The sequence below is a fragment of the Lipomyces arxii genome, assembly GCF_038497795.1.
Source record: "Lipomyces arxii strain Phaff 12-163 unplaced genomic scaffold V1512scaffold_1, whole genome shotgun sequence".
In the NCBI taxonomy this organism is placed as follows: Eukaryota; Fungi; Ascomycota; class Lipomycetes; order Lipomycetales; family Lipomycetaceae; genus Lipomyces; species Lipomyces arxii.
Genome location: NW_027117700.1, coordinates 233,508 through 254,637, shown reverse-complemented (window position 1 = coordinate 254,637; position 21,130 = coordinate 233,508). Strand labels below are relative to the sequence as shown.

At 43.3% G+C, this 21,130-nt stretch overlaps 10 protein-coding genes across 10 annotated transcripts; 6 read left to right on the top strand and 4 right to left on the bottom strand.

Annotated features, from left to right (window-relative positions):
* Window positions 1-1,008: 1,008 nt before the first annotated feature.
* V1512DRAFT_250440 (uncharacterized protein) lies at window positions 1,009-1,401 on the top strand (the record flags this gene model as incomplete). The annotated part of the gene is made up of 2 exons (XM_066914659.1): window positions 1,009-1,120; window positions 1,148-1,401. 2 exons carry the CDS (start codon window positions 1,009-1,011, stop codon window positions 1,399-1,401), a joined length of 366 nt encoding a protein of 121 aa, XP_066774013.1.
* A 246-nt stretch (window positions 1,402-1,647) lies between these two features.
* Window positions 1,648-3,031, top strand: V1512DRAFT_255916 (uncharacterized protein). Its single transcript, XM_066914890.1, has 6 exons — window positions 1,648-1,942; window positions 1,989-2,302; window positions 2,349-2,548; window positions 2,595-2,714; window positions 2,758-2,862; window positions 2,910-3,031. The coding sequence occupies exons 1-6, from the start codon at window positions 1,865-1,867 to the stop codon at window positions 2,969-2,971; spliced, it is 879 nt and encodes a 292-aa protein (XP_066774012.1). The 5' UTR covers window positions 1,648-1,864; the 3' UTR covers window positions 2,972-3,031.
* On the bottom strand, window positions 2,912-6,266 carry V1512DRAFT_218098 (component of IIS longevity pathway SMK-1-domain-containing protein). The gene is made up of 9 exons (XM_066913617.1): window positions 6,070-6,266; window positions 5,922-6,018; window positions 5,788-5,869; window positions 5,543-5,741; window positions 5,402-5,498; window positions 5,281-5,358; window positions 4,068-5,233; window positions 3,824-4,011; window positions 2,912-3,775 (listed from the first exon to the last, which is right to left on the bottom strand). The coding sequence occupies exons 1-9, from the start codon at window positions 6,175-6,177 to the stop codon at window positions 3,163-3,165; spliced, it is 2,628 nt and encodes an 875-aa protein (XP_066774011.1). The 5' UTR covers window positions 6,178-6,266; the 3' UTR covers window positions 2,912-3,162.
* A 164-nt stretch (window positions 6,267-6,430) lies between these two features.
* On the top strand, window positions 6,431-8,363 carry V1512DRAFT_255906 (squalene epoxidase-domain-containing protein). The gene is made up of 6 exons (XM_066914889.1): window positions 6,431-6,736; window positions 6,787-7,054; window positions 7,102-7,207; window positions 7,257-7,887; window positions 7,935-8,025; window positions 8,069-8,363. The coding sequence occupies exons 1-6, from the start codon at window positions 6,628-6,630 to the stop codon at window positions 8,247-8,249; spliced, it is 1,386 nt and encodes a 461-aa protein (XP_066774010.1). The 5' UTR covers window positions 6,431-6,627; the 3' UTR covers window positions 8,250-8,363.
* On the bottom strand, window positions 8,034-9,038 carry V1512DRAFT_255902 (uncharacterized protein). Its single transcript, XM_066914888.1, has 2 exons — window positions 8,731-9,038; window positions 8,034-8,684 (listed from the first exon to the last, which is right to left on the bottom strand). Exons 1-2 carry the CDS (start codon window positions 9,002-9,004, stop codon window positions 8,341-8,343), a joined length of 618 nt encoding a protein of 205 aa, XP_066774009.1. The 5' UTR covers window positions 9,005-9,038; the 3' UTR covers window positions 8,034-8,340.
* Window positions 8,932-10,647, top strand: V1512DRAFT_255900 (uncharacterized protein). The gene is made up of 4 exons (XM_066914887.1): window positions 8,932-9,229; window positions 9,279-9,343; window positions 9,395-9,769; window positions 9,818-10,647. Exons 1-4 carry the CDS (start codon window positions 9,145-9,147, stop codon window positions 10,541-10,543), a joined length of 1,251 nt encoding a protein of 416 aa, XP_066774008.1. The 5' UTR covers window positions 8,932-9,144; the 3' UTR covers window positions 10,544-10,647.
* Window positions 10,648-10,841: 194 nt separating this feature from the next.
* On the bottom strand, window positions 10,842-15,678 carry V1512DRAFT_201839 (meiotic cell cortex C-terminal pleckstrin homology-domain-containing protein; the record flags this gene model as incomplete). The annotated part of the gene is made up of 5 exons (XM_066913231.1): window positions 10,842-11,708; window positions 12,729-13,141; window positions 13,631-15,256; window positions 15,300-15,546; window positions 15,598-15,678. Coding segments are annotated over 5 exons (3,234 nt in total), but the record flags the coding sequence as incomplete, so codon positions are not given.
* Window positions 15,679-16,064: 386 nt separating this feature from the next.
* On the top strand, window positions 16,065-17,725 carry V1512DRAFT_231564 (uncharacterized protein). The gene is made up of 4 exons (XM_066913991.1): window positions 16,065-16,611; window positions 16,660-16,741; window positions 16,791-16,981; window positions 17,035-17,725. The coding sequence occupies exons 1-4, from the start codon at window positions 16,232-16,234 to the stop codon at window positions 17,615-17,617; spliced, it is 1,236 nt and encodes a 411-aa protein (XP_066774006.1). The 5' UTR covers window positions 16,065-16,231; the 3' UTR covers window positions 17,618-17,725.
* On the bottom strand, window positions 17,277-19,907 carry V1512DRAFT_255893 (SPOC like C-terminal domain-containing protein). Its single transcript, XM_066914886.1, has 7 exons — window positions 19,589-19,907; window positions 19,264-19,543; window positions 19,123-19,216; window positions 18,602-19,070; window positions 18,354-18,552; window positions 17,964-18,308; window positions 17,277-17,914 (listed from the first exon to the last, which is right to left on the bottom strand). The coding sequence occupies exons 1-7, from the start codon at window positions 19,640-19,642 to the stop codon at window positions 17,664-17,666; spliced, it is 1,692 nt and encodes a 563-aa protein (XP_066774005.1). The 5' UTR covers window positions 19,643-19,907; the 3' UTR covers window positions 17,277-17,663.
* V1512DRAFT_273125 (uncharacterized protein) lies at window positions 19,780-21,077 on the top strand. The gene is made up of 2 exons (XM_066917717.1): window positions 19,780-19,923; window positions 19,972-21,077. Exons 1-2 carry the CDS (start codon window positions 19,840-19,842, stop codon window positions 21,016-21,018), a joined length of 1,131 nt encoding a protein of 376 aa, XP_066774004.1. The 5' UTR covers window positions 19,780-19,839; the 3' UTR covers window positions 21,019-21,077.
* The last annotated feature ends 53 nt before the right edge of the window (window positions 21,078-21,130 follow it).

Sequence of the window (21,130 nt, the reverse complement as noted above, 5' to 3'; positions counted from 1 at the left end):
GTCTTGTGCAGCTTCAAATAGCTCTACCTCACATTTGACACATATAACATTGTAGGGTCTTAATTGTCTTGGACCATCACATTATATTCCATGGTGCCAGGGTCCACCATCTGCTCATATCTGGTATTGGTGATATGGTAAGACGAAAGAAGACATTGTTTCGTGCCTCAGTATGGTATTGCCTAATATCACTGATTCAAGGGTTTTTGTCCAACGCTATTCTGTCTAACATCTTCAGAGGGTCGCAGGCTTTAGGAGGTGCTGCCGGTTCGCCTGTGGTTGTGGGTATTCTAGGAGTAGTTATCCGCCAAGCAAAAGAAAGAACTATGTTATGGCCAGCAACGTTGCTGGTGCGCAGTAGGCTATGTGATTGGCGTGGTTGTTCCAGGAATATGCACCCAGTTTTTGTCTTGATGTGCAGTTCTGTGGGTTTACGCTATAACTTTTGGTGTGATTATTGTGCTGGTATATTTTCTTGTGCCGTCCGGCGCTGTTTGCTTTGAAATCACAAACCAGACCGTACTGCGCGGTGGAGGAACGCATTTGGTTCCTGTCAAACAGGATTTGAAAACGTCTCTGCGCTTGTTACGCAGCTTTGACTCACAGGGGCCAATTTGTCTGTGATCTGGTTAACTTTGTTTGTTATTGCTTTGGCTGAGTCAGGCAGTGTGCCGAATGGATGGGCGACCTCATACATCTTAACATTATTAGTTGCTGGCTTGCTGGTGCTTGCAGTATCTGTGTGGTCGGAAATTCGGTGTAAGAGGCCTTTGATGCCGATATTGATGTGGAAATATCCTGGTTTAGCGCTTGTCTTATTTACAGTATTTTGCGGATAGTTAAATTTCCAAGGCATGCTGGTGAACTACGTGTCGTTGTATTTCCAGAACATCAGGCACTGCAGTGCAAGTCAAATTACAACATGCATGATTTCCCTTGGTGTTTCTGGCATTGTCACAAACGTTTTTGTCGCAGCCACACTCCACACTGCATATCACGTACTGGGCCATGACATTTCTCTCGCTCTGCCTGTACATTATTGGCGCAGACATTTCAGTCAACGTCGGCTCTCAGTACGCCATGCCGTCCGTGCCACCACATTGCAAATATACAGCCACAGGTACGTCTCAAGCTACTATGTAGATAGGCGCGTCCATTGGTATTGTAATCTCGACCGCGGTCGTGACATCACGGATCCGGAACAATAGTGAGACACCAGCGCCTAAGATTCTACACAGAGGATACAGAAGCGCGTATTGGTTTGCAACGGCAATTAGAGAAATGGGACTCATAAGCTCCTTATTTTTGAAAATTGGAACGCAAGGCCCTGAAAAAACAGCTGAGAAACAGACGCTTGTATCGCAACAAGGTTCTGATCCTGAGAATAGTAAATCTAACTAATTGTACTTATAGCCATTTACTGTCCCGATTCAGTACAACAAAACAACAAAACATAGCCATAACCCATCAAAAAATCGAAAACTCTTGCCTAGCTGTGTCCATTTAATTGCTGTGAACTAAACCACGTCTCTTTTCAGAAATGTCAGCGGGAATGCGATGCGGGGCTGCAGATCAGATAAATTTCATTTACCCTGCCGTTGATACTATCTGATCGTCTACATAAATATAGAGCACAAAACAGTGAAACTGCGTTTCTACATTCTAAAATTATACAAACATTTAGTCCGGTCATAGTATTTCTATTGAGTTATTACTAGTAAAATGTAGCAATTCCAAAGTACTGCAAGCAAGGTCACGTGATGTCAACTTCCCCACGTTGGGACTTAACTTGAGCCGAGGATAAGTTCACCATTTATATAATCATTAATTCTACATTCAAACGAGACCATTTGGCCAATTAAAAATGGTTTCATTATATTCCTCAACTGTATTTAAATCTGGTCTATTTGATGGAAAAGTTGTTTTCTGTACCGGTGGAGCCGTATGCGCATATGTGGATGATAGAGGCTTCATTGCTAACAATTCAGGGCACAATCTGTCGTCGTCAAGTCGAAGCTCTTGTCAGTCTCGGTGCAAATGCTGTTATTTTAGGTCGAAAGAAAGAAGTTACAGAAAAAGCTGCAGCAGAAATTCAGACTCTAAGGAAGGACAGCAAAGTGCTTGGACTTAGTGTCGATGTGCGTAGTGCGAAAGCATTGGAGGACGCGGTTGCTACGACTGTGGCCGAGCTCGGCCGAATTGATTTTGTGATTTGTGGTGCTGCAGGAAACTTTTTGGCTGATTTTAGACATTTGTCTAGTAACGCGTTCAGAACAGTGGTGGAAATTGACTTGCTAGGAAGGTAGGCCCTACCTCGCTCTGTATATAAAGCTGCTAAACGAGAACAGCTATAATACCGTCAAAGCCGCCCAAGATCAATTAATAAAAAATAAAGGAACTGTTATTTTTGTCTCTGCAACGCTTCACTATTACGGTGTCCCGTATCAAAGCCACGTTGCCGCTGCCAAAGCAGGAATTGATGCACTTAGTAGCGCACTCGCAGTTGAACTCGGACCATTTGACGTTCGGTCAAATTGCATCGCACCTGGTATCAGATAGTCGTTACTTGTGTTATACTTACACTAAAGAATCAGGTCCAATAGCTGGTACTGAAGGTATTTCAAGATTGCTACCTCCTGGTATGCAACAAGAAGTCATTAAAGCTGTCCCATTGCAGAGAATGGGTACGATCGACAACATCGCCGATGCTACAGGTACGCACATTTGGCGTGCACTATAAGTTTTTAACATCTATAGTCTTTTTGTTCTCGCCAGCATCTTCCTTCATTACTGGTACCGTAGTCATTGTCGACGGTGGGGCGTGGCATACCGGCCAACTTAATAAGATTCCGTATCCGGAGGGTATGTAGTGTCACCGCACCAGTATCCTTTATTAACCTACGTCTTAGGCCTCCTTTACAGCAATTCATTCAAACTTCCATCTGCCGGCTCAAAAAAATCAAAATTATAAAGAATGCAAGGTCATTATACAAGTCGCTATTAGTGTACAGATAAATTGCCAATTAGTCCCATAACATCATTGTGCTAAACCGCAAGCACATATAGATATACTACAAATATGCAGACGCCGCCCGAAAAAAACTAGAGTAAAAAAAAGACCACAGCTACTACCTGATGATGCTGATGCGAAATCAAATCAAGCTACTTCGCATTCTCGTCCCGCTCTTTAAACCGCTTAGCCCCGAGACTTATAGCGATCTTCTTGCCCGCGTTTGAAAAAAAACCTTTCTTGACTGGTATACTTGCCGCTTTGGAGTTTGGGCTTGGCGATGATGATTTCCGCTCTGTCTCAAATCCTGTCAACTTCTTTTTTTTGGATGCAATCTTCACCAGCTCATCTTCCTCCTCTTGTTTCGCTTCTTCCCGCCGACGCTTTTCTCCCAAAACTTGAAGAGGAGTCAATCCATTTGCCCCAATTGATTCTTCGCTCTCAGACTGGCCATTAGACGTCTGCTCTTCGAACTTTTTCTCAGTCGCAATTTCCGGGTCAGGTTGTTCTGCATCCGCCGCAAGCTTTTCAGCATTCACCGTAGATTTATCGGATTCTCTTTCACTCTGAGTACTAGTTTCATTGATCAACTCCGCAGATCCGTTTTCGGCTATCTCCTCCAATTCGGCCTTGCTGCCGTCCTTAGTCTCACTAGTGTCCAGCTGAGGCTCTTCCACAATTGCCTCTTCATCGTCGGAAGTATTGAAATAATCTTCTTCATCAGCAGCCCAATCGCGAATACCGTTCCATCGTCTACCGAGGTTCCTACATTGGATCAATGTTTGCCGTAAAACTTCCTTATATCACACATACCCAATAGCTTTACCATTTGCAGGAGACGTCTCTCTGAGTGCAGATTGATCATGTATCTGCTCGTACCGCACTAATAACGCCTGAATAGGCTCAAACAGCTTTAGCTTCTCAAGCTGAGAGGGATAAACGTCGACGAGATGCAAAACAACGGTTTTCATATTCCGTTGATATTCAGTCTTTATATTTCCCTATCCCCCCGTTAGCAACAAGCGTTCTACATCATACCTCCGTAAATAAGACTTACAACTCGGATAAACTCAAAAAACTCCAAACATGCGGAGTTTAACAGATTATTTCGTTCGCGAACTTCCACTGTCAAATCCACAATTGAAGCAAACAGCTTATTCTTGATTAACACCCGGTAGTAAAATTCGTCGTTGGTGCCAATACACTGTCTGAAGCAACGCAGCGTAGCTAAAAGCAGAGACTTATGCTTGCTACCAAAGAGCTTACTGAGGTTAAGCAGCACATTCGATTCGAAAAAAAATGTGCGGCTTCTGTACCCGTGCAGTTTAATGAAAGAGCAAACCAAGTCACACAAACAAATATAAATAGTAGACTCATGAAAACTCATCGAGTTAACTTTTCCAGCGTCGCTCAATTTTGAAAGTGGCTCAAACAAACGCCTGGCTGAATGACTGTAAAACGTATCTAAAAACATTTCAATCTCAGGATCATCTGCTCTAGGCCGACCCAACGGATCAACAGACTTTCTAATAGCTTCAAATGATTGACCGGATGTGGGATCAAGTATTATTTGAATGGCCTCTGAAACCTGACTGGTGACTCCAAAATTTGCCTCTGTCAGAAATAACTCTATTAATGTATCAATCACTGTGTTGCATCCCACAGAGTTTTTGAGAACTGCAGATCGTAGCAATGAAGGATCGTGGTCAATGATTGACAATATAATTTCTGTCCCGGCTATTCGAGCAGCTGGAACATCGTCTTCGAGTGCGAAGTCAATGACATCAAACAGTCCCTTTTTAATGAATTCTGCGTAAAGTATTGAACGCTGCTGTAATTGTAAATTCTTTGCTGTCAAGCAAAACTGATGAATAAATCTGATTGCATCACGACGCTTCTCCAAAGCCAATTGGTAGCCTTCAGAGTCGCTGTCCAGCTTCAAAGGATTAAAAATACCAAACAGTGCCGAAGTAAAGTCATCGTTTTGTTGCAAGTAGTTGACGATGTCAACTTGATAGAAGTATATCATAGAACTTAGCATTGAAAACGTTGGATCGTCTAAGAGCCGAGCCAATACCACATCTTTAAGGTACTGCAACCGAAATGTGTACTTGATCTTGTTGCGGATAACATCATCGGGAATTGGAACGACTTCTTTGAATCGAGACTTGTCCGAAATATATTCTCTATGATTCGCCTTGTGGGAAGGAAATTCTGGATCATCTAAAAAGACGTTAGAACTCATCTTGAACAATCCCATCTCTACGTACATTCCAAGATACCAACAACACCAACTATATAATCGTCTAGCACGATTTGCTCAAGGATGGTGTTATCATTCATCAAAACTAAAGATTAGCGGTGTTCAATCTTCGTTTAAATAAGATATACTGATAAGTTTCATAATTCTGCAAAGAGCATGCAAATCGGCCAAACTTTCAAGATCCTCAGCCATAGACAATAGAGGGATAAGTTTAGCAATGTAGTCCTAACCCGTCAGAATCGGGTGAAGAACACGATCTACAAACATACCAAATCTTGAATTTCTTTAGTGCTTGCATCACGGCCGTACTGAGTATGAGACGCAATCGTTAAACTACGCTCAATTTCCGCAAGTGATCCCAATGTGGGATTTGCAGGCAGCAATATAGCACCAGAAGAGCTATCAATCGCATCTTCTGATTGATTATCATCAATTCCAAAATGTTTTTGAACCTCTGTAAGGAAGTCCCTGTGGAATATGAACAAGATTCAGCGAAGAGTCCAAAAATAATTACCATATTGCAGCACAACCCTCGCTTTCTTGAAAACTGAGAGCAAGATCTGTCTCATCTGGATCAGTCCAGACAATGAGAGTCTCTGTACAAAAATCAGTAATCATTGTGGTGACGCGCGTAATATGACATCGTACCCTGTTGTTTCTGATATTGAACCTCTTTGTAAACTTTTGCTTCTAGAAGATACTTTTCTGATTCATCTTCACTCCTTACAAAAATGTATGCATCATCCTAAATTAGGCTGTTATGCTATAACTCCCCACTTATCAACGCAATACTGACATTGATGATCTCACCTGTACAAAACCCAGTGCCCCTATCTTTCCAATTCTCCTGCTGCAGTTCATATACCTTGACCCGCCTAGGAGTGACAGGGTCTTCTAGTGCCATTGCAGCATATGCAGCAACTAACGGTTGCAGGCAGTTTCAAGAGTAAAGGTTTTGGCTAGCGTTACGCGCTGAGGGCCGGTTTATGTCAGGTAGATCGACGAGTTGCGTGCTCGTCTTGCGTTTTGCCCCTGACATGACCCTAAGGCCTGAACATAGCCCTAATCCTAGCACCGACTCTTTGTTGCGGCCCTAACCCGACTCCGTTAGGAACTCGTATTCGGACTTTGATCAGTTCGGGTTCGGCTTCTATAATCAATCATTCGATTTCTGATGCTCCGTGCCATAACAGTCGATATTTTCTGTTCTATCAACACCTCGTATTCTATTTTTGCAGAGACTTAATTAGCCAAATTTCTCGTAATTCAAGTCCGTATTTATCTGATACCCAATCTGCTTTGTTAAGGAGCTTAAGAGTTGACTGGAGCATAGAGGCGAGACTTTCACGTGAAAATGGCTTCTACGTTCATTAAATACGATGTTGTAATTGTCGGTGCCGGTGTTGTTGGCTCATCATTAGCAGCAACGATGGGAAAGCAAGGTAGAAACGTGTTACTTATTGGTATGTATATTTTGAACTGTATAAGTCTCATGAGATAATGACGCGTGTAGAACGCGACATGGCGGAGCCAGACCGCATTGTTGGCGAATTGTTACAACCGGGAGGTGTTAAGGCTCTTAAGAAGCTTGGTCTACTTACTTGTTTAGACGGAATTGATGCCATACCAGCTGTCGGGTATGCCGTCATCTACAAACAATCAAAAGTGGTTTTGCCATATGCTGCCGACTCTGAAAATCCTGAAAAATCAATGGAGGGACGATCGTTTCATCACGGAAGATTTATTTCGAAGTTGCGTGAAGCAGCAAAGAGCTCATCCAAGTATGTTTTTTGGCAGCGGTTTAATCAGTTAAATGCTGACATATCAGTATCACCATTCTAGAAGCAACAGTAAACGAGATTATCACTGACAGAGAAACTGGCAAGGTGTGTGCTGTTAGATGCTCAAATAAGAAGACCGACGAGTCTGAAGTTGTATGCACATCACTGCCTTTCTTTATTGTCCGTTACTGACAATGGAAAGTACTCTGGCTCGCTAATTGTTGTCTGCGATGGCACATTCTCCAAGTTTAGAAAGGACTTTATTACCAAGCCAGTCAAGGTTAAGTCACATTTTGTTGGTTTGATATTGAAAGATACGGACCTCCCAAGTCCAAATCATGGACATGTTATCCTAGGAGATAACCCACCGATTCTTGTGTATCAGATTGGCACTCATGAGACTAGAATGCTTGTTGACGTTCAAGGTAAACTGCCAGCAGTTGGAAACGGAGACCTGAAGAATTATCTCAGTAGGGTTGTATCAGGATCCATACCACCAAGCCTTTTGCCATCATTTAGAGAAGCTATTGAGACTGAACGATTGAGAACTATGCCAAATTCTTATCTGCCGCCTTCGTCAAATATAGTCGAAGGATTATTAATTTTGGGAGATGCATACAATATGCGCCATCCTTTGACCGGAGGTGGTATGACTGTGGCTCTTAACGATGTTAGTCTCATCACTGAGATGCTCTCTCCCGCCCGAGTTCCAGATTTAGAAGATACCGGCGCAGTACTTGCCAATCTTAACGAATTCTACTGGCGACGAAAAAACCTAAGCACTGTTATTAATATTCTTGCTCAGGCTCTCTATGCGTTGTTTGCGGCCAATGGTTTGTATCGGACGTTACTAGACAAGCATGGTACTGATATGATGTAGATGACCGTTTACGGCGGTTGCAAAAAGGCTGTTTCACATACTTTCAACGAGGTGGTATTTACGTTGCTGAACCTATTGGTTTGCTATCTGGGTGAGTATTTTTGTATTCCATTGAAATGTTATTGATTGTCAAGTATTCTTCCTGTTCCGTTCCTTCTCATCTATCACTTTTTTAATGTCGCATTATACACTATCTACAAGCTTTTTGAGGAATCATCTGTCACACAGTACCCTGGACTTATCATCGAAAGTCTCGCTATTCTCTGGAAGGCATGTGTGGTTGTGGTTCCAGTCATGTGGTCGGAATGGGTGTAGGCGTCAAATGTGTTGCCTAAAGTGCTTTGTATGAGTTGTACCCTAATCATTTCGTAAACCAAATGGCTTTCCAATGGTTATTTGCATCGTGTTAATTGCTCAATGTTACGATAATACTCTTCCATTTGCCCTTACTGGCTGTATCCCAATCTCGGTCATCTATCCCAACTTCCATACTTATGCTTTTTTGTGGTCCTTGTGACCGTGAAATTTCTGTTTCCCATAATGTAACTTCAGCAACTACATCCCACCTCATCCATATATCAAATTGCTGTGTCACTCCACCGCCTTTATCTGACGGTTCACCATAACATTCCACAAAATCTTTTGCTGTTGTGATCGAATTTATGCCTTTAAATGGTAGCAACTTCTCTGGTGTAGGCGAATAACCCTTTGATCCGTTATAGAACTCAATGGCGGCTAAATGAAACTGGCCTACTCTTCATTAGAAAAATAAGTTGCTTTCAAATAGACGTATTACCTGTTTTACTGTCATCTTCAAAGCAAAGAGCTATTCCAACTGGACGATACAGTATATATAGTATATTTGCACCATATCTTTTAATCACGCCTTCAGTGAGTCCATCTTGCTTAGTTCCAAATCCGCTTGTCTGAAGCCCTAGGCTGTACAGAGATTGGGCCAATGAAGGGTTGATTTTGTCAATATTCACTTCAGTCGAATCATTCACTGACAATTTTGAGTCTAGCAAACAAATCACTGCGGTGTTCACAATCGTGTTTTGCAGTTCCATCATTTCAAGACTTTTGCTTGTGCGAACAAAACGTGACTATTTGTCGAGTTGGGAGTAATCATAACAAAACTCTACGCGCTTACTTTGACGTGCCTGAATATTAACGGCCAGCATACACACCGCTATACTAATCAAACAACATAATGACTGCTGTCCATGCAGAGACGCACGTCTATGCAGTTCTATGGACCGCCCAGGTTAAACAGAAAGCGAAGTTGTGGAATGACGGTACTATTGCGGCCAGGTGCTACCTAACTTGTTACTGACTGATGCTCAGGAACGCTCAAACTACACGTATTTAACAAGCGAGCAATGCTTCATGATTCTGCTAATGTGCTGGTTGTGAGTGTTCTTATTGAATTTCTATAAGCGAGCACAAATTGACGCAAACAGGACAGCACATTTCTAACAAGATCAAGTTTGGAGATTGGTGACACATTGAGAATGGAACATCATCTCGTGACGATTGAAGACGCAATGACATCTTACACCACTGATATTTCGTCTGTTATTCGAACACCAGGTCGAAAGAGCAACACTAATTCACCTACGATAAATCAAAATGTGCAAATACCGACTTCGACTGTGGTACGCTCACGCCCAGTTGGACTATCGCGGCCATTATCAACGATTTCACCAAACGAAACACCGCGTAACACGTCATTGATAACATCAAATCTTCCGGTTGGGAACGCCGCGATTTCTGCAAAGCGACCCTTAACACCGGTGCCGCTGTTTCATTGCAACACTCCAATGACAAAAACTTCTGTATGTTACACAATTAAATTAGAGTGTTAATCTTATTTGTCATTATAGTCTTCTCCGTCGTATCTTAACACGCCGGTTTCTGTGCCAAAGATCGGTCTTTCTCGAACTAGACGACCCTCCATACAAACACCAGCACGGAAAGTATCTACTTCACAAACATATACTACTCCAAAGTCAGCGTTACGACCAACTTTGTCAAAACCAGTTGATCCGACCCTACAACTGCAAAAACCAAACGACGGTCTTACAATACCGTCTGTTGCTCATCAGAACAGGTCAATCGCTCCATCCCGCATCCTCCAGAAGATTTCTAACAATCACACGCAATCGAGTGAGAAAGACGCTAGGTCGAAGTTCAGATCAAATGTACATCAGATAGAGATCGATATCGAAGCTATCAACAAGGCACTAGGCACCCCGGATGTGTCTCCCTCGAAAGAGTCAAGCTATTCCACTAGCTTCGACGACGATGCGAAATTCCTCACAGTCGAGAAGACGAACCTACGACCGCATCCGTTGTCTCCAACGCAACAATGTACTGAACTTTTGGACAGTGACAACGAGCACGACACCAGTGACATGATAACTTCCGCAATTGGCTCCTCCTTGCTATTCGAGAGATTGCAGTCTCCACCGACTTCGTCTCGCGACAGAATCAAAGATCATCGAAAACGATTTGTTGAGCAGTACGGTGATTTAGGTGAAATCACACTTACACAGTCTCAACCCAAAAAACGGCCGCTGCTTTGCATGGCAGATAAGTTAAAACTGTGACACACACAGATTTGCTGGTATACATAGCGATAATAAATGGTATGCATTAACATCATACAAATAGATTTTTTTCCATAGTGCAAAAATAAAAACAAAAACTCGACATGAATAAATAAGTAAAGAACGACTAAGGTGAGATAACGTAAAAGCATGAAAAGGTAATGACCGTGATAAAGGAGTGGCTATCTTAAAAACATAACAACGGTATGGAAAACAATCAAGCATGCATGTGCTGGCCATGATGATTCAGCTTAGAGACGTCATGTTTGCCTATATCGCGTATTAGTATCCGTCGCCTTCACTTCCTCAACAACATACCGTCACAGCAAACTCGGACATTTTCTAGACCATCCATCTCCTGCTCTTCTTTTTCAATCTGCGCCTGCAACTCATCGGCGCTATCGATGGCCAGACCAGCTTCATAGACACCGTTTATCATTTGCCCATTCTGCTGTTTAGAGTGCACGGTTCCAGTCGGCGGTCGTAGTAGTGATGTTAACCGACCCATAGACCCATGGTTGACTATACGCGCACTTTGCGAGTCAAACGTTGACGGCACACCGCGCATTCGCGATGGCCCACTACTTGTGGTCCGACTGTTGTATGACGACATTGACGCTTGAGTTCTCGAATGCGGAATATTCGCATACTGTGAGCTACTTAGTGCATTTGCCTTGCGAAAATCTAAACCCTGCGATCCAAAATTTGGTGCATGACTCGCTGGAGCATTATTCTGCCTTGCAATAACGTTTGGAACAGCGTTTGTACGCAAAGCAACGAAAGATAATGCATTGTACCAAACATCAAATCGATCAAGCGTTAAACAACTGATCTGTATCATTCGAGTAGAAGTCTTAATCAGCAAGCTCTTGTGATAAAATCCAGGCGGAAATGGATTGTCATCATGTACCACTTCTACACTGCTGATTGTTACTGACTTGGCCTTCACCTCGCCAGCTTCAGATGGATTTCTTGTACTCCAATACAGAGTTCGCGTGTAAGGATGAAGCCAAAAATATCTCTTGTGCCGATTTCCAGACATGGTCTGGCGTCCCCGCTTTCTAGTGTACTTGTAAAGGAACTCTCCAATCATGGTCTGTGTAACAGCACTGATAACCTGCTTCGTGGCTAATATAGAACCATTGCTATCCGAAGACAGTCCTTCCTGGCTTCCAACTTCTGCCGCACGTACTATGAGTGGCGCGCTACGGCGCCTCTCTTCCTCATATAAGCCGGTATCTTTTGAAGATGTGGTTGTGCTTGCGGCTCCACTAGCAACCGCCATAGATCGGTCGGCACCCGACGGTCCGTCAGCAGACCATCCACGCTGGCTTTGGTCAACTAGCATATCATAAGTGCTAGAGTCAATCGCGACCATGTTCAATGCAGAAGCATCAGCCGACACAGTCTCTCTAGTTACCTCGCGATTGGTGAGAGTAAGATACTCCTCTCGAGACAAAGTCACTAGTGACAATGTAGCAGCGTCAGCGGCTACTGAATCCGCATTAATTGCACGGTTCGTTAATGCTTTGTACTCGTCAACAGGGACGACAACCAACGAAAGCGATGCCGCTTCTGCCGAAATTAACTCAGGTGTGATTGTGCGGTGAGCAAGCGTATCATAGTCATCTTTATGTAGCACAACAAGAGACAGTGCCTCCGCATCTGAAACAACAGACTCCACTGTTATTTCGCGGCTTGCAAGCTGTTCGTACTGATCTTTTGAAACTGCAATCATCGATAAGCTTGACGCATCGGCGGCTAATGACTCTAAGGTGACTTCTCTTGCTGCAGGAGAATTAAATTCAGCCTTGGGCGTAGCTGACATTGACACAGCCGCTGCTTCAGTCATAATTGACGTGGGACTATCTTCGCGTTTCGCTTCAAATTCGGCATGGTCAGCGGCAGAAATCGCAACCATAGACAATGCGGCAGCATCAGCAGCAACAGGTTCAGCAGTAATTAGTTTGTTAGTTAAGGACTGATATTTTGCTTGAGGAATTGCGCCCATTGACAACAGATTGGCATCTGCAGTCACACTATCGATAGAAACATCACGACTAACTAGCATATTATAATCTTCGTTAGACAAAACAACCAAAGAAATGGTAGCTGCATCAGCAGCTACCGATTCAGCAGTTACGGCTCTGTTAAACACAGCATCGTATTCAGCACGAGTCATCACAACCAAACCCAACGCTTCTGCATCGGAAGTGACTGAGTCAACAGACGGTGTACGACTAGTGATTTGCAAGTACTGATCAGTCGGCATAACAACCATTGCTAAACTTTCAGCATCAGCTTTGATAGACTCATATGTAGGCGGAACAGGTGTGATCAAAGACTGATACTCTGTTCTTGGAAGTGCAATCATGTCCAGAGAGGCCGCATCCGCAATTACCGACTGTACGCTGGCAGTCGGCGCCAGGGCAGGTACCTTAAGAGAGTCGTATTCCGATTTCGAGATGGCGACCATGGACAGCGTTGCTGCACCTGCTGCCAAAGCGGCCGCCGTTAGCGGTGCAGTCAGTGAGTCATATTGCTCTTTCGGAAGCACAGCCAGATTGAGTCTTTCGGCTTCTTCTGTAAGTTTATTCTCTGTCGGCGGCGATATAAGATTACAGTATTCTTCAGTGGGTAAGACGGTCAAAGAGAGCGCTGATGCAGCAGCAGCCACAGAATCCGCAGTTGGTGGAGCTGTCAACTCAGCGTACTTCTCTTTAGGAACAACAGTCATCGACAAAGAGTCGGCTTCTCGTGCCAATCTCTCAATAGACAGCGGTTCCGCCAAACTGCTGTATTGCTCTGTAGAAATGACAGTCATTGATAGCATTGCTGCATCAGCCATCAATGAATCTAATGTGACTGGTGCAATCAAGGAATTGTAATCCTGCTTGGAGACCAAAACCATTGACAGTGCATCGGCTTCTTCAGTCACTTTTGGCAAATCGTGCGGTGCCATTAAATCATTATATTCGTCAACTGGAATCGTTATCAGTGATAGAGTCGCTGCATCTGATGTGACAGATTCTACGGTCGGCGCTGTCTGATAATCTTTGGATGAAACCACAACCATATCAAGTGCACGAGCATCGGCTTCCAGAACTTCCAAAGTAGGCTCTCTTGGTGCAGTCAAAGATTTGTATTGAGCTGTTGCAATTGCAGTCATAGACAAAGTTGTTGCATCGGCTACTATTGAAGCTTCTGTAGGTGGAGCAGTAAGCTCCTTATATTCAGGCTCAGCAAGCACTACCATATTAAGAGAAGCGGCATCGGCCGTTACTGATTCCACAGTTGCAACAACAGGTGCAGTGAGCAAGTCGTATTCCGATTTTGAAACTAGAATCAAATTTAACAATTCGGCATCTTTCTGAATAGTATCTAGAGACACTTTACGGGTTGTCAAGTCCTCGTAAACTTCCTTTGCAAGAGCAATCATCGACAGGGAAGCTGCAGCAGCAACAATGTTCTCTTTTGTGATAGGAACCGGTTGATCGACATAGACCATCTCCGGTTCCCATGGGTCTGTCATGCAGCCAGTTTCTTTGAGTTCAGGCTTTGACGCTTTGATCGGCGTGTCTCGCTTCCCACCGAACGGACTTGATCCGAGTTCATTGAATAATGGCTGCGGAGTTGTAAAATTGCCACTATCGCGCTTGTGTTGCAGATAACGACCACTGGTTTGAGATCTCATGACCGGAGACTCATTGACACTGTCATTGTCGTAGTAGTCATGCGACGACGATTCAGTCTCTGTGTCAACATCTTCATTAAGGACTGCCAGAATCGATTCAACTCCTGTTTGGTAATTGTCAGTTTCAGTAAGATCTCCCAAATCTTCGTCACTGGTAGGATGATCTTGAGCAGTTTCAAACCCGCCATCGGTTTCGGTTGCTGATTCCCTGGCAGACATAAATTCATCTTTATGGGCATTAAAAGTTTCCCATTCGGCATCATCGCCAAATCCTTCGGCACCCACAGAACCCGTTGAACCAGCAGAGACTCTGTACTTTGACTTAAGACCACTTGTTCCAAGTAAAGTGGTCCGCTTTGTCGTTGGTGCGTTTTGTAGCACTCTTGATCGCCGAATCGACTTATTGGTCTTTAAAGACTCTATCTCCTTTTCGGCATCGTCGAGCATGCGTCGTAAATCCAATTTTTCCGTTTTTTCGCGATGAACAGCTCCTCTCAAATTACTAATAATGCGATGTGCATGGTTTAAAGATGCCTTTAAGGTTTCGCCCTCAAGACCAGCATGATGGGCTGGCGTAGCTTTTACAGGTGACATAGGTGGATTCCGCTCTGGCGTCTTTGGATCATCAGAGAGGTCAACGTCTGGAGTACCTTCCTTCTGAAAGTTATCATTGCCGTCGACGTAATCAATTTCATCTGACAATTGCTGATTCGTCAGCTGCTCATTAAGTGTGCCGATAGTGACGCTAAGCGTCTCATTCTCTTGTTGCAGGTTGGCCACAAGTTGTTCGTAGTTTGCCGTTTCGTTTTCATATTTTGCTTTCAAAGCTTCCATCTCTAAAACAAGTCCGTTCTCACGCACTTGTGCAAGCTCTAACGCCTCAATTTGTGCCGAATACATTTGCAAATGCTTATTGTTTTCCATGTTGAGCCTAGACCATCGATCAGAATCGTTGGACTTCTCACTTTCCAACTCTTGCAATCTAAGTTCAAGATTCCAATTTTCCTCTTTGTATCGTTCTACTTCTTTTAGATCGGTACATAAACATTCACAAGTAATTACCTTCTGATTCGTCAAGTTGTCTAACTTTAGATTCCAGGCTTTCAACAGTTCCCTCAAGTTGGATACGTGTCGATTCTGCAACTTTCAGTTTCTCCTCTCGTTCCACTGCAAGTATTTGAAGCTTTCGACATTCAACAAGAAGTTGCTGTCCAATGTCGGCAGCAAACTTCAAGTCTTGTGATCTACTAGCGGCATTTCGCTGCTTGCGAGATAAAAATTGCTTTGTAGATGCGATGGGTAAGTTCTCCTGTAATTCAATTTGTTATATGAACAAGCACTCCTCAATGACAAAACTTACCTTGCCAGCTATTGGTGCAGCACGAGAGTTTAACAATCTCTGACTTTCGTATGCCACATTTTGAAACTCATTTTCGAGCTCATTCAATTTCCTGCTCAGTTCATTGTTGGTATCAGTTGATTGCCCCAAATGTGACTGTGATACGTCCTAATGGGGTTTAGCAATAGCAATGTTATAAATAAAAATTAAAAGCACATACTTGAGTATCCATCCAGCCTTGTGTCGCCTCAAAAACGAGAGATACTGCTGTGGAGACGGTGACCGATGGAACAGAGTGATGACTGCGAACCAAATGTTTGTTTACATCTTGAATTTAGAATAGAGTGACACTGAGTGGTCATTTAGTCACATTCTGTTCTCAGTTTTCCCGTGACGAAACTTAAACTACCGAGCCGCACGCTACGTGACGCCATGTGACGCCACAGCAGTATTGTTCGAATTTTTTTTCTACGGCTCGAACTTTGAAGTATCAATTTATACGCAACACCTCATACGGCACGATTGACCTTGAAGAAGTTCTGCTTTCGTGTTTTGTTTAAACTAGAACTGCTTTTGAATAGCTTCTATCAAAAGATCTGGATAGTCTTGCAGAGTCTGTCACACAAAATTATAAGTCAAAAAAGCAGATACTATAATGGCGTCGTCTACTAAGCCTTACTTGGAAAACAATCCTTACATTCTAGAGCCTATCAGGGGTGACGATAATGTTTACGGATCGGTTGAACTTGCAAAGCCAGCTCCCACTGAGTCTTCAATGAGTAATATCGAAGTCGAAGAGACTTCGGTTGAGTTAGAGGATGAGGCACTTTCCAAACCAACGCGCCCATTTCAGTTCTTCTTTACATGGAGATTTTGGATTATTCTGCTTCATGGACAGGTTCTTTCGTTGTGTATTGTTGCTACAAATACATTTACCACTTATCTTGCGAATGATGGAAACAGTATTCCGGCATTTCAAACACTTTTTAACTATGTCATTTTGTTTCTAATCTTTACCCCATATACAATCTACAGGTACGCGAATGGCTAAATCACTTCCGTATAAAAACTGACGCACGTTAGATATGGATTCAAAAAGTATTTTAAAATGCAGCTTTCTGACAGTTGGAGATACTTCATTTTGTCATTTGCTGATGTGCAAGGAGTGCGTTGTCTATGCAGTAAATATTACAATGAGAGATTAACTATTATAGAATTATTTCGTTGTCAAAGCCTACATTTATACAAACCTTCTTAGCGCTGAATTGCTGGACAACTGGGCCATCCCAATGGTGGTAATTCTTTCCTTTTTGTTTTTAAAAGTCCGATATAGATGGAATCAAGTTCTTGGTATTTTGATTTGCATTGCCGGTATGGTTTTAGTAGTCATTGGCGATCTCTTGACGTAAGGATTCCGGAATAAAGAATAAAGTAGTGAGATACTAACAGGCATTTTAGAGACAAGAATTATTCTGCAACCGACATGGTGAAAGGAGATCTGTTTGTTCTTCTTGGCGCGACATGTTATGGCATTTCAAACACCCTTGAGGAGTTTCTAGTATCTAAACGCCCAATCTATGAGGTTTTAGGTCAGATGGGTTTGTTTGGCATGTTTATCAACGGCGTTCAAGCTGCAATTTTCGAAAGGGATTCTATTCGCGACGCCCATTGGGGTGGCCGTATGGCTGGATGGTTTACTGGGTACACACTGGCGATGCTTGTCCTCTACTGCACTGCTCCAATCCTGTTTCGCATGTCCTCTGCCGCATTCTACAACCTCTCACTTTTGACCTCCGACTTTTGGGGGCTTCTCATTGGCATTAAAGTCTTTGGCTATTATGTATACTGGCTCTATCCTGTCGGCTTTGTCTTCACTATCGCTGGTATGATTGTGTATAATGTCATTGTACGCTCCATCAAAGGTGAGGCATTCAAACCCTGGCTTGGAAAAAACCAGGAAAGCGGCATCTCTGGAGTCGGCACCGCCAAAACTGCCCAACAAGATTATAATGTGCAAGAGCGCGAGAGTGGTGATGTTTGACGCTGTAAAAAGCTAGATTTGAAAATCATTGCACCGGCTTTGCAAACTATCTTTTAGACTCGTAAACTTTAACAACTTGCTGTCCCCAATCAAGAACTTTTTCACCCGCACGGTTGTGTATTGAATTATACTTTGGAACCGTAGTATCCTCAGCCGCCGGTAACTCCTCTTCTAACGCCAAAGCTTGCAGAATTCGGTAATGCCACTGCAACGCCGGGTTCTGGTATCGAAAGGCGTCATATCGAGGCATTTTCACTGCCGTTATAATGCCTTTTGCAAACTTCACGAGCCTGTCATCTGTCATAAAGTCTCAGCATTGTTTATAGTCTAAAAGACATGATCAGACCTGTACGCCGTTGGGTATAGGGCTCTGGAAAATCGCGCTGGTCGTCCGCAAATGGGAGTCGAATGACATATATTCCTGGGGCCTGCTTCTGCTCTTGTCGTCCACCGACAGACTCTAAAATTTCCGGGCACGCAATCAAAGCACAAAGTAATGGTGAAGAACTGACAGTAGCTTTCATCCATGCAACTGCAATCTTGTTCTCTGATATCAGACTAGCGTGTAGCGCCGCAAATGTGCGGATGGAACCGACATAATCTTCCTCGCTCGGATATATGAAATAAGACGACCTGATGTTGTAGGTCGGATCTAACATGAATGAAGGTTTGAAACCAATGATACTTATGCCTAATCATTGTCAGCATAGCTGGGCCTCAATATAATTGTACTCACCAGGCTGCCCAATACTGCGCATACTCTGAATCTCCTCGTGCGTGAAAGGAACAACGCTTCCACCAAATTTGAAACCGCGCTGACTTTCCTCCTTAGCAACTTTTTTGGCTTGCGAAGATTCCTTAAACGCTTGCGGCGCCTGGCGTTTCTGCTCGTTTTCAATATTGTCCTGTTTCAGTACTTTCTCGCTCTCTCGTTTCTATGTGCCGTCAGTCGGCATCACTTGACATATACGAGCAATTACGCACCATTGTGACCTCTGAATGGCCTTTAACAATCTTCTGTTTACCACCATAATTGTATACAAAATGCGATCGATGTATTTCTTGTCTCTTAAACAGCACGTAGCCTTTAATTCCAATTGAAAGTTTTCCTGGGACAATATGCAGTGGGATAGAAAAAATTGCATGACGTGGAATCTGCTTAGATTTGATGTGCGACTGAATCTGTAATTTCTCCGTAGATGAAATGGGCTGTATGTCAAATTCAGCAACATCACTGGCAAGGTGGAACGCTCCAAAGAGGACATCTTCGTAGAACTTTGCGGTATCAAATGGCCTCTTCGGTGACGAGAGGAAAAATGGTTCAATCCGAACACCAATTTCATAAAGATCCTGAACTCTTGTGTGCGTTGTCTTCCGCAGATCTGGTCGCCCTTCATGTGGATTATCGTTATTTGTGATCAGAAATAATCGTCTAAACATGTATTTGTTCAATCTTAATGGCTGTTAGCCGTTACAGTTAAACTTAAAACTCTCGAAAAACATACTTTGAAGTGAATTGCTGGCCAGCAAAGAAGAACATATTTGCGAGTGGAACAGGTGCCGGAGACGGCTTGAAGACCCGCTCAAACTCATCATCATCTAATGTATAAGTATCCTCAGAAAAAGTGATTGAAGAAAGTTTTTACCTTCTAGAATATCTTTAATTTGCCTCATTATAGCTGCGTCTGGAACATCAAGATCCATGAGTAAATAGCAGCCTTCGTATGCTGGATCTGACTGTCGTGAGGTTCCAAATAATATAATACCAATTGCATCACTTGGCTGTGAAATAATTCGTTGCTGAAGCGCAATGTAAGCTGTCTCTAATGCGACCCAAGCAGCACATTGAGAGTCACCATTGGGCTCTAGCATTGACTGAGATGCATCGATACAAAACAAAACTCCGTCCTTTTGATTTCGAAAGTCCTACGTCATTAGGGAGCGAATGAAATCTCAGCGACTTATACGTACAAGCTCTTCAATGACGTCTTCATCGTCCACCTCATAATAATCTTCCAAGTCCATTACTCAATTGAGTTTGGCAAATTCACGATACGCGTATTTCTACGCGTTGCGTCACATGTCAAGACGCGACTTTAAACTGGCTCGATTCTGGGCGTGTGCTAGTATTCCCCTAACCCTCGAGACAGTCAATCGTTTGATGCGCCCAATATGAATTAAATGCGTGAAAGTCCAATTACTCGTACCGCAACAGTAAAGTCATGTCGTTGCTAAGGACGTTCAGATTCCAGTCACGAGGACTGGTGACGACTACAAAGAAATGGACTGCTCCAAAGGGACCAACTGTAAGTAGGAAGGTCAGATTTGAGATTGTAGTACTGATCATGTGGTAGGGTATAGTGATGCTGAACATGGGCGGTCCTTCGTCTCTATCAGAAGTGTACGATTTCTTGTACAGATTGTTCGCGGATGAAGATTTAATTCCGTTGGGCCGATACCAGAAACAGCTTGCCAAGTTTATTGCATGGCGCCGGACACCAATGATTACTGAGCATTACGATGATATTGGCGGCGGAAGCCCAATTAGAAAGTGGTCCGAGTACCAGGCTACGGAGATGTGCAAGACTCTCGATAAGTTGTCGCCTGAAAGTGCACCACACATGCCCTATGTTGCTTTTAGATACGCGGCTCCGTTAACTGAAGATACATTGAAACAAATGCAAGCAGACGGAATCAAGCGTGCAGTTGCATTTACTCAGTATCCACAGTACAGTTGCTCGACAACGGGTAGTAGTTTAAATGAGATTTCCAAGCTCAGCAAAAAGTTAGATCCTAATAATGAAATTTCCTGGAGTGTGATTGATCGATGGCCAGTGCATGCCGGGCTTATCAAGACATTTGCTACTTTGATTAGAGACAAGCTTGAGGAGTATGATGACAGTGTCAAGAATAATGTCGTGCTTCTGTTTTCTGCGCATTCACTCCCTATGTCAGTGGTTAACCGGGGTGATCCTTATCCTGCAGAAGTTGCATCTACGGTGAGTCATGTGATGGCCGAACTTGGTTTCTCGAATCCGTACCGATTAGTATGGCAAAGTCAAGTTGGACCTTCCGCCTGGCTGGGTGCGCAGACTGCAGATACGGTAAAGTCCTTAGTTGCTAAGGGCGAAACGAACGTGATCTTGATTCCAATTGCATTCACAAGTGATCACATTGAAACTTTACACGAATTAGATTTAGAAATGATTGCTGAGGCAGGCGTTCCAGGGATCAAGAGAGCGTCTTCATTAAACGGCCATCCGATGTTTATTGAAGCTCTTGCCGATATTGTCAAGAATCATTTACAGGAAAAGAAGACTAGCTCCAAGCAATACGAAATGACCTGTCCTATGTGTACGAAAGAAGTGTGCATTAACTCTCGGAAGTTTTTTCTCCAATAGTATATAATGATTTAAATAGCAAATCTGCCCAATATAAAGCATAGAATATAATAATTATGACTCGTAACTGAACGAAATTAAAAGGGTTTCAGGGTTGCAGTAATAGTGTTTG

Coding starts and splice junctions, on each gene's coding strand:
- V1512DRAFT_255900 (XM_066914887.1), top strand. CDS start 9,145: ATGACTGCTGTCCATGCAGAGACGCACGTCTATGCAGTTCTATGGACC. Junction 9,344..9,394: donor ATTCTGCTAATGTGCTGGTT/GTGAGTGTTCTT, acceptor TGACGCAAACAG/GACAGCACATTTCTAACAAG. Junction 9,770..9,817: donor CTCCAATGACAAAAACTTCT/GTATGTTACACA, acceptor TTGTCATTATAG/TCTTCTCCGTCGTATCTTAA.
- V1512DRAFT_255906 (XM_066914889.1), top strand. CDS start 6,628: ATGGCTTCTACGTTCATTAAATACGATGTTGTAATTGTCGGTGCCGGT. Junction 6,737..6,786: donor TAGAAACGTGTTACTTATTG/GTATGTATATTT, acceptor TGACGCGTGTAG/AACGCGACATGGCGGAGCCA. Junction 7,888..7,934: donor TGCGTTGTTTGCGGCCAATG/GTTTGTATCGGA, acceptor GATATGATGTAG/ATGACCGTTTACGGCGGTTG.
- V1512DRAFT_273125 (XM_066917717.1), top strand. CDS start 19,840: ATGTCGTTGCTAAGGACGTTCAGATTCCAGTCACGAGGACTGGTGACG. Junction 19,924..19,971: donor CTGCTCCAAAGGGACCAACT/GTAAGTAGGAAG, acceptor ATCATGTGGTAG/GGTATAGTGATGCTGAACAT.
- V1512DRAFT_218098 (XM_066913617.1), bottom strand. CDS start 6,177: ATGGCACTAGAAGACCCTGTCACTCCTAGGCGGGTCAAGGTATATGAA. Junction 5,499..5,542: donor CTAAAGAAATTCAAGATTTG/GTATGTTTGTAG, acceptor CTGACGGGTTAG/GACTACATTGCTAAACTTAT. Junction 4,012..4,067: donor TTTTTGAGTTTATCCGAGTT/GTAAGTCTTATT, acceptor ACGGGGGGATAG/GGAAATATAAAGACTGAATA.
- V1512DRAFT_255902 (XM_066914888.1), bottom strand. CDS start 9,004: ATGATGGAACTGCAAAACACGATTGTGAACACCGCAGTGATTTGTTTG. Junction 8,685..8,730: donor TGAAGATGACAGTAAAACAG/GTAATACGTCTA, acceptor AATGAAGAGTAG/GCCAGTTTCATTTAGCCGCC.
- V1512DRAFT_231564 (XM_066913991.1), top strand. CDS start 16,232: ATGGCGTCGTCTACTAAGCCTTACTTGGAAAACAATCCTTACATTCTA. Junction 16,742..16,790: donor CATTTGCTGATGTGCAAGGA/GTGCGTTGTCTA, acceptor TAACTATTATAG/AATTATTTCGTTGTCAAAGC. Junction 16,982..17,034: donor GTCATTGGCGATCTCTTGAC/GTAAGGATTCCG, acceptor CAGGCATTTTAG/AGACAAGAATTATTCTGCAA.
- V1512DRAFT_255916 (XM_066914890.1), top strand. CDS start 1,865: ATGGTTTCATTATATTCCTCAACTGTATTTAAATCTGGTCTATTTGAT. Junction 1,943..1,988: donor TTTTCTGTACCGGTGGAGCC/GTATGCGCATAT, acceptor CTAACAATTCAG/GGCACAATCTGTCGTCGTCA. Junction 2,715..2,757: donor CAACATCGCCGATGCTACAG/GTACGCACATTT, acceptor TAACATCTATAG/TCTTTTTGTTCTCGCCAGCA.
- V1512DRAFT_255893 (XM_066914886.1), bottom strand. CDS start 19,642: ATGGACTTGGAAGATTATTATGAGGTGGACGATGAAGACGTCATTGAA. Junction 19,217..19,263: donor AATTAAAGATATTCTAGAAG/GTAAAAACTTTC, acceptor CTTATACATTAG/ATGATGATGAGTTTGAGCGG. Junction 17,915..17,963: donor CTATACCCAACGGCGTACAG/GTCTGATCATGT, acceptor ACTTTATGACAG/ATGACAGGCTCGTGAAGTTT.